The sequence below is a fragment of the Merops nubicus genome, unplaced genomic scaffold (genome assembly GCF_000691845.1).
Source record: "Merops nubicus isolate BGI_N331 unplaced genomic scaffold, ASM69184v1 scaffold13094, whole genome shotgun sequence".
In the NCBI taxonomy this organism is placed as follows: domain Eukaryota; kingdom Metazoa; phylum Chordata; class Aves; order Coraciiformes; family Meropidae; genus Merops; species Merops nubicus.
Window position 1 is genome coordinate 1 of NW_008602328.1, and position 14,621 is coordinate 14,621.

Here is a 14,621-nt window from a genome sequence, read left to right on the forward strand (position 1 = left end):
CTCAGGGACATCCCCACGGCATCCAGGCTCTGGCTGCGGCCGCGGATCACCCGCTGGGCAAAGGGAGGCAGGGAACAGACAAACACAGAGACACGTATAGGCATGCACGTGGCAGGGCAGTATGAAAAGCACCACAGAGTGGGTGGAAAGTGGGGACAGACCAACACCGGGACCACACAACTCCTAACTCCTAGCAGGCAGCACCTTAGATGTTACCCATGTTTTATCTCAGCTTATTCATGGAGCTCCCTGCCGGGGAAGAACTCTTCCCCCAGAATATTCTCTACTCCCATCTCCCTCGTCCTGTTGCAATGAAGAGAGATCCCTCACAAGTACCCCAGTGTACGGGACAGGACAGCATGGCCTGGAGCAGTCCTGCCCAGTACAGGCTACAACACGAACTCCCACTCAGGAATGGACGGTACAGCCTCGCACGAACGGATTCCAGGGGGAAAGCAGCCATCTCAAAATCTGCAGCATTTGAAAAAGTAATTTTCTGAGTCTACTCAGCTTTTTCCAAAGGTCATCTGTGTACATGACATGCAAATCACAGCATCTGCTAGAAGTCAGCAAAGGACATTTTGGGATAATCAGTGTAAGACATGGATGGGTATGAAATGCCTGGTTAGCAGCAAAGGCAAGGTAAGCTGATTGCACGTAAAAGTACACCTCACCCAAGCATCCCAGCTCTGACCAAAGCTACTCATATAGCTACCAAATTTATAGGTGAATGCATTAGTCTCACAGTCCTCAACAACTCTAACCAGTCCACAATACAAAGCAGGTGGAGGTCATCTGAAAAAATGCTATTTACAACACACTTCTCTGTCCAGATAGATAACACATTATACAAAACAAGCAGTGAAGCACTTCCCACAGAACTAGGAAAGGGGAAGTAGATAAGAAAGTGATATAAGATTCCCTCTATTGGTTCAAAACTCAATTTGCCTCTTTGTACAAAAACTTTGTTTCTTGTATCATCTTGATCATTTTTACAAGTAAGTTCTGTCACCTGGTCGTGACTTATTTTTTTTTAAAAAGTGTCACCTACACTGATGCTTGCTACTAGTTGTTACAATTCCTCTTGCAAAAACACACTCCTTTTTCTGTAACTCCTGGAGTGAAACCCCACCTGACACTAGCCTGAAGCATGAAGATTTTGGCTTCTCAGGGACCGTGTGGAATTCCACCCTGGACCATGCTCTATAGGAAGGAGCACAAGGAAGAGGAAAAATGTCTTTTCTTGAGAGATATGGTAAAGCACAAAAAAAGGCTAAAGAAAGGCCGCTGGATGGAAAGATTTTTTTCTGTCTCACCCTAGGCACAGCTGATTAGCAGGGTCAATACTCCTTGGAAGGACACAGAAAGAGGATGAGTAAAGCATGAGCAACTGAGCAAGTAACCAATCCACTACAGCTCACCTTGAAATTCTCGAGGAAGCCCCCACTACCATTCTCCATCTTGTCATCCTCTCCTATGGGCAGTCCCATCATACTCCGGCTGCGAAGCTGCAGCTCCTCAAAAAGGCTCTCCAGGAGGGCACTTCGAGTTCTCTCCTGCAGCAACATTGGGAAGGAAAACACAGCTGTTATTGGAAGTGGAGGGATTTCTTTTTTCTCCCGTTTTTGCAATGTTTCACATCCTCTCTAAAAAAAACCAAACCAAACCGAAACGCACCAGACAAAACCATGAAAATGAAACAATATGAAGTGGTTTTAGCTGTAGAGTTATGGAATATATTACAGTAATATCCAGCCCTTTTGAACTCTTTCTAAAGCAAATCATGAAGGACTTCAGTACTTCTTTACAGTTGATGAAACAGTGGCTTGTTTCTTCTAGATCAGGCAAGCAGCAGAGTCTGGAACAGAATTTTGGTACCTTGAACCAGAAATCAGTGGTATCAGTGTGCATCCCGTAGCAAAATACAAAGTTTCAGCTAAGACAGAACTTCCACCAACAAAATGTATGGATCACATCCCTATTATTAGTTGAGGATGAGACCTTTTACATTGGAATGTACCTGTTCATGTTCTACCATGCCTGCTGTGGAACAGAGGAAGCATCACACAGCTGAGCATAACCGCGTTCCACCCGTCCTTCTTTTTTAAGCAACACACAATCAGAAGAAAGTAAAAAATTGTACTGTATTTTCTTAATCTGGCAGTGGTACAGCGTTATAATTGTTAATGGAAACAACCAGGAAGAAGACCCACCTCTAATTTAGCAAACTTCTCAGCTCGATAGCAGCTGTATTCAGCATTGATGAGCTTGACCAGGAGGAATTCACGAAACTCTGCACTCTAGAAGACAAGATAAAGACCAGACTGGAGCTGAAAACAGGAACAAAGATATCATGAGAAAAACTCTGCCTTACTACTTTTTAGACCTCCCAAGTTACCTAGCTAGACTAACAAGACTGACTCTGAACAGAAGGGTCTGTACCATATCCCCCTGCCTTCTAAAACCAGCCCAGAGAAACAAACCTTTCTAAACACGGCTGGATTTGGCAGAGGGGGTCCAAAGAAGGGGACATCATCTCGGGCTGTGACCGACACCTAGAACAATACAAGGGGAAAAACAAATAAGTATCATAACACAAGTGAGACTATCCAAGCCTTCAATCTACTACAGTACATCTGATCCATCCTGAATAATTTACATAAGCAAAAAAGATCTAATATGCTGTCCTGTGCATCTTGGTCAGATGCACAGATGCAAATTTGTCAGCTGCTCTGAAAAACATACAAGTACCTTCCAGTTTCATGGGTAGATATTTAACAAATTAGGATGACAGCTGGCTGAACCTGTCTCTCCCCCAAGGGCCCAAGAACAGGTTTCCACTTTGAGGATCAATATCAGTAGATCAGTACAGAGGAATCCACTGGCTCTGTTTACCTTGTAGAGGGTGTCCCCAGTGGTGCCATGAGTGAGCTGAACAACCACATAAGCATGCAGGAAATTAGAAGCAATCATATCAGGGACAAAAGGTGTGCTCTCATCCTGGAAGATGATGGCTACAATGTCATTCCCAATGTGGCGCTTCCGCTGAAGCTGGAGAGAAAAAAGAAAAACAAAACAGGAAGGCAGCTGAAAAAGAGCAGAAGAGTACAATGAGGCCTCAAACACCAGTCTGTCCAGCATCACCAACCCCTCTGTTCAACCAAACCCCTTGTTTTACCATTGCTCCAGCTATAACTCTCAACATCATGCAGTCAGGCATTCTCCTCTCTATGCAGTCCCTCATCGCTCAGCCACACTGTTGTGTTCCTCAGTTCTCCTTCCCATACCTGCTGGGAATCTCCCTCTGTGAAGGGCAGCTTTGTAGACACATGGAACATGATCTCCTTGCCCCGGAAGTTTGTATAGACTGATTCAGTGCCTGTCTGACCTCTGGTAACATCCAAGCCTCCCCGGAACCTGAGCAAAATCCACACCGTGCCATAGGTCAGGCAGGAGGGAGAGGAGAAAGTGGAGAGAAGAAAGATGATATCAATAACAGTGTTTAAGAAATCAGTGCTAGCAAGGCACCAAGTTTTCCCAAAACAAATGCACTGAGCAAAGCTGCACAATGTTTCTGCTGATGAACATACTTGCTTGCTAAAAGCTATGAAGCTAAATCAGAGACCCTCAAAGGAGCTACTTCCTCTGGCATTCTTCTGAGAAACATAGTCCATATTTTAGAACTACAGAAGGGATGGGCTGCCTCACAGAGAGAGATTAAAAAAGTACCAACCTATACCATAAACCAAACTTCCATCTGCACAGTCAAATAAAACTATTCTTTACTGATACTGAGTCAGACTGAAGTTCCAGGAGACCTTCAGATAAAACAAAACAGCACAGACCTCAGGTCCAACTTGTTCCTAGACAAAATAGCTGACAAAAGCATGCTGGGCACCTCCAGATGCACTGGGATGCAGAGGACACAGCACTCTTCTGGAAGCAGGGCTCTCAGAGAGGTGCAGCCTCTGAACAGAGGGGTGCACCCTAACTCAGCCTGGCTACCCAGCCGTGCTGCCCACGCACCCACGGAAGTCCTGCAGCTGAACCCTGTCCCCGAGGAAATCCAGGAACTCCAGGAAGCCCAGGCTCTCTTCTGTGTTACTGAAGACCTCTTCTTCGGTCGTCTGCACAAGGAAAAGAAAAGTCAAAAGGAGCACAAGCAGTAAAAAGAAGAGGCAGCAGTTTCTGTACACAGCTGGACCAGCTCTGAGGACCTGCACAAACAGATGGCTATAAGGCAAGCTCCTACCCCCTCTCCACAGCAGCTGTTTTACACAGGACAGCACAGAACTCGTTATTACATCTAAGCTGAGAGAACTGATTATTGACTCTTCATCTTTTGCCTCAAGAACTGAGAGATCCGAGGGAGCTTACCTGTCCAGATTTCTGGTAGATGACCCCAAATTTGAAGTTATTGCTTATGACATGTTCATCAAAGGCAACAATAAGCTGTGAAGCCTGAGGTAATGAAAATACAAACGATTAGCTGGATGCCATCAGTCAGACCTTGATGGAAAAGGCACATACAGACATATCAGAACATTATACCTTGGGGTAGAGGACAGGAAAGAAGCGTTCAACATTCACATCCTCACATAGCAGCTGTTGAGTGAGAGACAGAGAGAAACAGAAGTGTGATTATCCTGCTTGACACAGGCATGAGAGCATAGGCACTGTTTATAATTATCTGACAAGAGGCCCTTTCAGACAAAAATTCTGAGGTAAACTTAGAAGAGAAAGAAGAGAAGCTAAATGAAGTGCAAAAGGGAAGTAGTAGAAAAAAGGGGAATGGAAGGACATGGGTGAAAACAACTTGAAGAATGAGGTGTTAAGAGTGAACAGACAAGCACGAATCTCACCTTTGCCATCTGGACTGCATTTGGAAACTCATTCAGACAGGAAATGGGTATCAGGTCATGTTTGGTACCAGTCCGAGTCCTGGCACAAAACAAACAAGGCATTAGAGAAAAGGCTGAAGGGAGACACAAACACTGGCTCTTTAAAGAAAAGTATTGCCATTCCTTCAGATTATCCTTAGAGCAGTTAATTCCAGAGGATTAATTTTAAGCTTGTTGCATAAAATCACTGGAAAAGGGAGGTATTTACACATCTTATTGCTCATCACTTGTGGGGGACAGAGGAAGACAAAACAGGGGTGCTTAGTCTTTGCCCCTTCACTTCATCCACCCACTTCATTTTCTTTCACAGAAATCTTAGTGTTGAAATACAATGCATGGACACAGCATTATACTGGATTCATAAGATCACATGATGAGGGTTTGAAAGACTTTTCATAGACAGCTGGCTGAATACCAAACAGTGTGCCCAGGTGGCCAAGGCCGCCACCAGGCTGCTGGGGCCCTGGCTTGTATCAGAAATAATGTGCCCAGCAGGACTAAGGAAGTGACCATCCCCCTGTGCTCAGCACTGGTCAGGCCACACCTCAAATACTGGGTTCAGTTTTGGGAGGGCACCTCACTACAAGAGGCCACTGAGGTGCTGAAATGCGTCGACAGAAGGGCAGTGAAGCTGGTGAAGAATCTAGAGAAAAAGTCTTATGAGAGCAGCTGCAGGAACTGGGGTTGTTTAGCCTGGAGAAAAGGAGGGTCAGGGGAGACCTTATTGCTCCCTACAACTTCCTGAAAGGAGGCTGTAGTGAGGTGAGGGCTGGTCTGTTCTCCCAAGTAACAAGCTACAAGACAAGAGGACTCAAGTTGCGCCAGGGGAGGTTTAGATGGGAATTTAGCAAAGAATTCTTCATTGAAGGGGTTGTTAAGTATTGGAAGAGGCTGCCCAGGGGAGTAGTGGAGTCACCATTCCTGGAGCTATTTAAAAGACATGTAGATGTAGTGCTAGGGACTTGGTTTAGGGGAGATTTGGCAATGCTCGGATAACAGCTGGACTCGATGACCTTAAAGGTCTTTTTCAACCTAAAGGATTCTGTAAATCTGTTACTGTTAAAAGGTCTGTTAGAGACAGCTTAGGAAAGCAGACCTATGCAAAGTATAAGAGGTACAAACTGGTGTAGCATTGCTCCAGAAAGCTGATGGAGAAAAGCCTCCTTTCTCTACACACATTTGTTAAAGGAGAGATGTCTTTCTAGGGGAGAAGAAATATTGGGGTATCAGAGTCCTCTTCAAACTACTACGAACAAGCTATCGAGCAAAAGGTGCTCTGTACAATAAGGTACCTTAATAGCAGAATTACTACCCTTTTGTTCTTCAGCAGCAGGTTTCTGGGCTCAGCTAAACATTCCCTGGCACAGCTCACAAACAGGCTCTTCCTTTCCCCCCCTGAGATTATTGCCCCATGGCACCACAAAGTGTTCTCTGCATACAACGGAGGAACCCAGCAGTGATTCTCTTGTAGCTGACCCCTATGCAACCAGTAATTTCCCTCAGTCCTGGCTGAGTCCTTGTCAACAGCAACTGTATGGCAGCTGGATCCAGTAGCCTATGGCCTACTGGAAGCCCATTTAGCCACAGATTGGTAAAAAACTTTTGTGCAGCGTGCCGCTCACCTACAGAAGATCTGTTCTTCCCCTAGTTCATTCAGCAGCTCTCTGGGTAATGGCTGTGGAAGCCCTAAAGGTTATGGCACTTCACAGGCTGTCCTGGGAAACCAAGGAATGTTCTAGTTCACCTTTAAGGGAGCCTTAGTCTCAAGTAAAAAGTCCAAAGACAGGCCTGGGCTACACTGCCCTCCATCAGGGAACCCACATCCTCCTAGCGAGTACTTACGTCTCCATGTAAACAGAATAAACAAAAACTTTCTTTTTGATGGAAGAACAGACTTTTTTTCACAGAGGAACTGCAAAGATGCTCCTGCAAACACCACTTCAGTTTCCTGAAGGAACCTGCTGTGAGAAAGTCATAGGGGAAGGCAAGAAAAGAAGGCTCAGAAGTTTCTTTGCAGTCCTCTCCGGGAGAAAGAAATGAGATTCACACCACGTCTATGCAGAGCAAGCTCGAGGTAAGAGGAGAGGCAGCACAGTAACATACACCTCAAGAACTGGCACTGTTACCTCAGCAGCAGGCGTAGATTTTCCTGTTTCTCTATCTGTTCATACTTCACAGAAAGCACCAGGTAGCCCAAGGACATGTCACTGGAGTAAAAGTTCTGGTGCTCCTGAAAACAGGAGGCAAAAATGCATTATTGCCAACACAAGGGCTCCTGAGAAGGAATAGGATGAGAACGTTCAGCAGCACACCTTGAAGAAACTGAGTTTCTGAAAAACTAATTTCTTGATGGTTAGTATCACCCTGAGATCCAGCCTAGCAATCAGCCAATTCCCTAAACAAGCCAACCCAGACGGACCTCACTGGCCAGCCACCAAACACCCACTTTCTGAGGACAAGCTCTGTTTCTCTATCTGGAATTTTTAAAGTCAGGCAACACTTGGCTCAAAACTTACTTAAATCAAACAGCTATAAAACACATTGTCCAGTTTCTTCACACATGTTCTGTAGTGACCACACTTGCTAACTATCTGCATCGAGGAGAATGGAACCATTTGCTTACTGCTGAAGGGCTTGCACTCTCAGTGCTGAAGTCCCCTCCAAAAGCAACACCATCTCCATTTACAGCACTGTTACACATTCTTCCTCTTGTCATGCCAAGGTTGGTATCAATCCAGGAGCCTCAAAAGAGCTTCCTAACCAAAAAGGGGCATTTCCTGTGCAAATCTCTCTCTTCTGTTACTACACAGGATGATGCACCTATCATAAGGGGATCGGTCAAGCTTAACACACTACAGGCCATACCTCATTGACATTAGTTCAAGGCATCACAAGGAACTGCAAAGGAGTGGCTGTGCAGTTCATTCTAGGTGTGTCTGAGATAGATTTCAGCCTGGGGCTGGGCAGGCAGAGAAGGCTCTGAAGGTCACCCTTACCTTGCCCAGGAAATGTTTGCGGTACAGCTTGGCTGTAGGGTCACTTTCCAGTTTCGCTTTACCACTCCAAGGAAAGGGTACATCAGAGAGAGCTGGACTCAAGCTGGAGAGGTTGTGGCTGGTCCCTTCAATCCAGTAGCCCCCAAACTGGGGTAAGATAATGAGAGGATATGGCCACCCTTTCTGTAACACCTATTCAGAGAGACAGAGAACATGAAAGCTGAAAGGCCAACAAGCTGAAAGGCCAACAAGCTGAAAGGCCAACAAAGTCCAAGGAAAAAAAAGAGGAGAGCAGTACCAACTCACCTCATGGATGCTGGGGTAAGGAATATACTCCTCTTCTGTCTGAAACCAGAAGAGATCATTAGCAAAAATGTGTGACATCTTTTAAAGTGTTATGCTGTCGTGATGGTGCAAGCTGTGCCCTCAGCTTCCACTCTGCCCTAATCCATCTTTCCAGTCTTACTTCAGGGTTTAAGTTTAGACTCCATTTCCTAGGTCTCAGCATTATAATGTAGAACTCTGAGAACAATAAATTTAGGAATCAGATTTCACCCACATTCCTCCTTGAAACTCCACAGAATATGGGCATGCAAAATGAGAAGGCAGTCAAACTATAAACAAATTGGATGAGGTTAGGAGTGACAGCCTCTCATCTTCCACACAGGGTTAGAGAACTGCTGTTCTTCTGCAGACAGAATGAGTCTGCAGACACTGATTCTGAGATTCTGAGACAAAATGGCAGGGCAGCAGGGATGGTAGAAATAGTGCTGTTATTTACAGTGAGATGGAGGTTGTGCCACCTCCACAGCCAGACCTGTGGTACACAGCTGAGCAGTGCTGAGTCACCACTGCAAGGACAGGAGCAGGATCTGAACTACTTTATGCCAGCTGGATGCCCCTTCCATCACCACAAAGAGCACTGACTAGCTCTGTCAGAACTGAGCTGGATCAAATCTCTATGTGGCTTTTTTTTTTCTCTTAAGTTGATTCCAAGATTAAATTCAAGGTCAAGATTGATTTTAAGGTTATTTTGGCCAAGCTGCGACAGAAGGAATGGAAATGAAAAGCTGAGAATTTATATGGGAGTGTGTTCTTATTTGCCTGCCTAGTATTGAGGGAAACAGCCCAGCTTCCTAGTACCATCTACGTGAACCCTCAAGCAGACTACTGAAATAAATGCAATGTGGTTTCATAAACAGTATTATAGCTCTTACATTGCATAAAATTTAAGAAATTACTTAGTCAAAACTAAGATTGTTAAAAATAATAAATACTTATTAGGATCACTCAAATTTGAAAAGGGAAGCACTGATTCTATTTCAGCAACACAGGTTTACCCTCTTGTGCAGTAACTTTAAAAACAAAAGAAAAGGAAGCATATATTCATTCTTGCAGGCTCTCTGTTCATTTCAAGATAAAAATACACTGCAAGTCAGGTCACTGATTATCTGACATTCTCAGCATTTAGAAGGAAATAACCCCTTGGCCTGACCTTGAGAGGAGCTGGAAGGGAACATCTCTGTTCATCCAGACGACTCCCCTGGAAACATGAAGTCACAGACAGTGAATCCTGTGTCTGAGCATGTCTGTTTCACTTACCCTCTGTGTCCTCCCCTGCATCCCCAATATGCATCTTTTATAGAATTTTCTATAATTTCCTATTTCATGCAAGTTTGGAACAAACAGGAGGAGTAAAGCTAGCACTTGGCCAGTTCCCTGGTTTGGCATTAAAACTTAAAAGCTCCTCCCAGCCTCCAACTATGTAGAAGCAGAAAGCTGGCAGAAATCAAAAGAAATCATCCTGACTGATTCTTCTGTTTCACTCTCTCATCTCTGATGGACCACAGCCAGGTGCAACAGGGCCTAACAATGCTATGATAACACATTTTTCAGAGGGAAAGAGCAATGCCTTGAGGGGACTAATTCAAAAGAGACAACAGATAAAAAAGGGGTCACAGGAAAAAAAACAAACCATGAGACAGTTGTGAGAAAATAACATTGAAGGATATGTTGAAACTGTATGAATGTCAAATTAGAGGTAGTGAACATGTCACCATAAAAGACAAAAGCAGGAAGTGAAGAGGGATTTGCTGTGGAAGAATGTGAAGACCTGAACCACCCAGGTTTATTGGCTGAAATAAGACCTGCTTGCTCTTCCACTGTTGGCACTGCACAACTGTTTGCACTGTACAGACACTGTGTTTCTAAGTGTCCTTAAGGTGTTTACTGTGGCTTCAGCACATCTGTACACCTAGAACAATGCAGCCAGTAGTTCATTTACTTCAAGTACTGATTATTAAGACTAAAATGAAAAAAACAAACAAACAAACAAACAGGGGTGTGTGTGTGTGCAAACTTCATTGCCAGATCTCAGGGACAAATTTCAGTTCAAAGAGTACAACTTTACCAGTTAACTCATAACAGATCATGTGAAATGGCTATGTTAATTTTCAGTCAAACAATTATGACCCCAACCTGATAGTTAAAATGTTCAAAACCTAATTCTTTCTCATGGCTTTGTTGTTGTTATTTTAGAGGAGACATGCCCAAGTCTCTTGCTTTGCCTTTTACTCACTTGGTTGCTAATGAAAATTTCAGATTTAATTTTCAAGAATGTTCCTACAAATCTAAAGGCTAGCAGAGCGAAACTGGAGGGAAGTGAAATCAAAAACAAGGAAACAAACAAATAAGAATGAATTAACAAAAATATGAAGAAAGCACACAACAAAAAGAAATATCTGTGGGGAAGTTTTTTCTTTTGGAAAACAGCTCTCTTCCCTTCTCTCAAAAAACTGCTGTCATACTTAAGCAGCATTTATTAATCCTCCTAGTGCAACTCAGGTGACAAAACAAGCTAAATTAAAAAAACCCTCAAACCACTCTTAACAATGAGCAGTAAAGAAACCAATATAGATGCAAAATCAGGTGGCCTGCATATGTTGGAAATTCTCCTGAACTCCTCCTGCTACATCTCCAGCTAAAGAGGTTCAAATACAGAGAAGGACAATTGTCATACAGTCAGCTAGGAGCTAAGGAACCCTGACAGTCCTGAGCAACACAGGATTGTCTTCCAGAAAGGGACACCTGCTAGTGATGCTCCCCTGTGCAGGTTTCAGAGGTGCCAGGTCTGGCCAGGCAGCTCTGCACACCACAGTTCATGTTCCAGCACAAGCCAAGTGGCACACCCACAGAGCTGCTTCTCCTAAAGCACTGAGACTATATCCCAAACACAGTGTGGGTGAGAGTACAGTGGCTTCAGGGTCTGTGTCTGCCTACACATGTACATACATAGGATACACCTTCAGCCCCTCTCCCTGGCTACTCCTTTCTAGTCTGTCCAACAGTACTTCAGCCTCATAACTCTAGACTCAGCGTGTTGCTGCTACCTTCCACCTCCTCACCCTCAGTCCCACCAAAGTCTGGCATTTTCTTCATACCCAAATTCCAGAAAAGAAGTTAATTGGCTTTTATAAGTTTAATTCCTGCACATAATAGAAAGCAGGAGTTATGTGCCCTGTCACACACCATGTCAGGTTGAAGTTAACCCCAGCATTTTAAAGAAAGTGTACAGCTCAGAAAATATTCGTAGTCTGTAAGGATGCTCTGAGAACAACTGAAAAATTTAGTTAGTCCTGAAGATTTTTTTGTTAACTACGTAACACATATAACATCCTATTATGTTACTATGTCTTTATTTGATAGGGCAGTGTAGGTTTTTCTTCCCCTTTTACTCTAATTTTCTAATGTTACACATGCAGCTAAATGCCTGTATTTGTGTAAAAGAATTAAGTCAGAGTCCTTCTTTCTTGTGCAAGTTCAAGATGAGGCCTACAGCAGTCATTTATTAAACTGACCTTGCTAAGTGCAGATACATTAATATCCCATTCATCGCCTTTCATTAGTAGCTGCTACCCAGCAGAAACATAGTTTCTTGATAAAGATGCTAGGGATACCATAATGCAACTTTGATTTTCTCTCAGAATCATGCTTCTGCAGAGATCATATAGAATTATAATAATTTGTGTCTATTTCTTCCATTCTGCTGGTTGCAAAAACAAGCACAGGAAAATGCTTTTGACTTCCCAGTTCAGATTAGGCATAGGAGCTTGGATCTAGAAGAGCTAAATATTCTGCAAGACCAAATTAAAGTGTACTGAGAGCAATGTGACAAGACAGTTGATTGTCTGGCTATGAAAAAAATCAAGAGATCCCAAAGTCTGACAGAGTAACTTCCTTACCTGCATTTTTTCAATCATCTCAAACAAGTCCACAGTCTGTGAAAAGAAGAAGACAACAGAGAAATTAATCTAACATTTGCAGAAGCTAGCATTATCTTCTATGGCAACCCAGACATTGAAGAAGCCAACAGCTCCTTCCACGTTTTGGCACAGAAGGTACTTGCTCACTGAAGACAAGAGGGAATCATTCTTCCTCAGCTGACAGCATGAACTGTACAACTTGCCAAATTGCCTTCAGCTTGTGTTGCAAAGTTTGAACTGGAACCTGATCAGAGAGGTATCAGGAATGTCTCTCTTTCAACTGGTCAGAGTACTGGCTTGATCATACCATAAAAAATGCAGGATCCTGACAGAAGTGGGCAGCTATAGCTACAACACATCCATGCACTCATCCTGGCCTTCAGGCACTTCTTCTGCGCAGTGGCTCAAGGCACATCCCAGCCCTGAGCCACAGGAATGTGTACTGCCCTTACCTTGTTGGTGACAGCAGGGGTGAGGGCACATGGAAAGCCTGGGATGGGAAAGTCTATAACATCACTGAAGCAGTTCACATCCTCCCCAGACCTCCTGCAAGAGACAGAAGAAGATGGGGGAAAGAAGAAATCTGAATCTTGGAGAACTCAAGATGCTAGTGCTTGCCTGTAGTGCCTCCTTCACCTTTTGCTGTTTTCTGCTTCTTCTTCCTCTCCCCAGACCACTTCTTGCCTATGAGGAAGAATAACTTGCTCTCCTCTAGCTGTTAGAAGCACTTCCTGCTGGTGCCACGCCACGCCAGCGGGGTCTGTAAGCGATGCCAACGCCTGCTCTGACACCACTGGGTACACGCCCTGTTCTACAGAAGTATAGTCCTGCAATCACGTAGCTAGCCTATTAAAACTCCAAGATTCTCCATGCCCACCAATCCCCTGACAAGTCACAATTTATTTTAGGACACTTTGGATTGACTGGAGCACTCTGTGCAACAATTGCTCCTCACCTTTCAATCCTAGTACACCTTTATTGTCAAAATTACTCCAGCAAAAGCCAAAATCATTGGTCTTATATGTTTAGAGATGTTCTTCATTCTGTAATTATCCCAGATTAGAAATGTGCTGAGGGTCTTTAAAAATACAGGAGAATTACTCAGACTTTATACTTTTACAAAAAATGACAAAAAATTTGGGGCCATTGTAGCTATTGCTTGAAAGTCCATTTGTGAATTTTGAACTTCTGAATGAAAAGCACTAAGCTTGATTTACAGAAAGAGAACATACTTCCTTTCAAACTGGAACTTCAAACTCTTTGATCACAGAAAAGCAGAAGATCAGCCTTCTGAAAAAGAAAAGGAATTCTGCAGACTGGAAGAGGAGTATGTCCACCTGTATACTTGCTGAAGCTTTATTTTCAGGAAATGGCAGTAAGGGGTAGCAGAAGGCCTGGAAAATGCTTAACACTAAACAGGGATTCTGCTACTGTCAATAAGCAGTGCATTAATTTCAAGCAGGTAGGCAAACGAGAAGTAGGCACTGCTGATCCACTGCTGAAGACTTCACTCTCAGCTCTGACATGAGGAGAGAAGCTCCTTCCCAGACCTCTAAGCCACCACCTCCACACAAACTCTGCTCACACCTCGTATTCCTGTTCTGGAGCACCCTCTCCTATTGCAGTCCTGGGTTCTCTCCAAACAGCTCTCTTAAAGTCATTCCCACCCGCTATAGCTGAGCCAGTTCAATAACCAAGTCAGTGCAATTATTTGTTCTGCAAAAAACACAAGTTGGCCGTGACACATTTCATACATCCTTCCATCTATCTTTCCTATGTACTCCAGAGGTGAAGGGGATTTGCTGCACTCTGAAGAGATAAATGCCCCAAATCCTCAGGTAACTATTTTGCTGAAAGTTCACAGGCAAGCAAGTGTATAGCTAGTGTAAAAATCTTTGCTAATCTGGAAGCCTTCCAGGAAGAGAAACAATACAGCATGATTTGCAGCTAATGATGGAATGACAGTCAGCATAATAACTGGCATCTCAACCTGATGAACGACCCTTGCAAGGAGACACTGACATGGTTTTTAAATCCCTCATGAGAAGAGACAGACAATTCAGAGGAACTTAAAGTAATGTGAAAAAAGAACAGGCCTGAAATGTGAATTTCTGGGCAACCACTTCTTTTGAGCAACAGCTCCTGCTCTTTCACTCCCTTGTTTCTCCCTTAAAGGGACATATTTACTCAACCAAATACAATTTTTAGGTATTTAGTGAAGACAACTCAAACCATCACATCAATAGCCTTATTCTACCAGCAGCTGTATGGCTTTGAACTCCGCTCACACACAGATGCCTAATATTCAAAAGGAATTATGAAGCCAGAGCTAGGAAAAGGAAACAAGTGCTACGGGTAGAATGCTCTCAACCGGTCCCAAATTCTTCTGCCCACACACTCTGGCTTCCAGCTGGGAACGTCCCTGACAGCGGCAGTCCCTCTCTGGCTGCCGGGCAGCTCCC

At 43.9% G+C, this 14,621-nt stretch overlaps 1 protein-coding gene across 1 annotated transcript; it reads right to left on the reverse strand.

The window, feature by feature from the left end:
- Positions 1-5: 5 nt before the first annotated feature.
- RAP1GAP (RAP1 GTPase activating protein) lies at positions 6-12,168 on the reverse strand (the record flags this gene model as incomplete). Its single annotated transcript, XM_008938328.1, has 15 exons — positions 12,139-12,168; positions 9,393-9,440; positions 8,204-8,242; positions 7,898-8,089; positions 7,028-7,131; positions 4,863-4,941; positions 4,552-4,605; positions 4,378-4,461; positions 4,027-4,127; positions 3,288-3,417; positions 2,896-3,051; positions 2,484-2,555; positions 2,214-2,300; positions 1,422-1,556; positions 6-53 (listed from the first exon to the last, which is right to left on the reverse strand). Coding segments are annotated over exons 1-15 (1,347 nt in total), but the record flags the coding sequence as incomplete, so codon positions are not given.
- Positions 12,169-14,621: the final 2,453 nt, after the last annotated feature.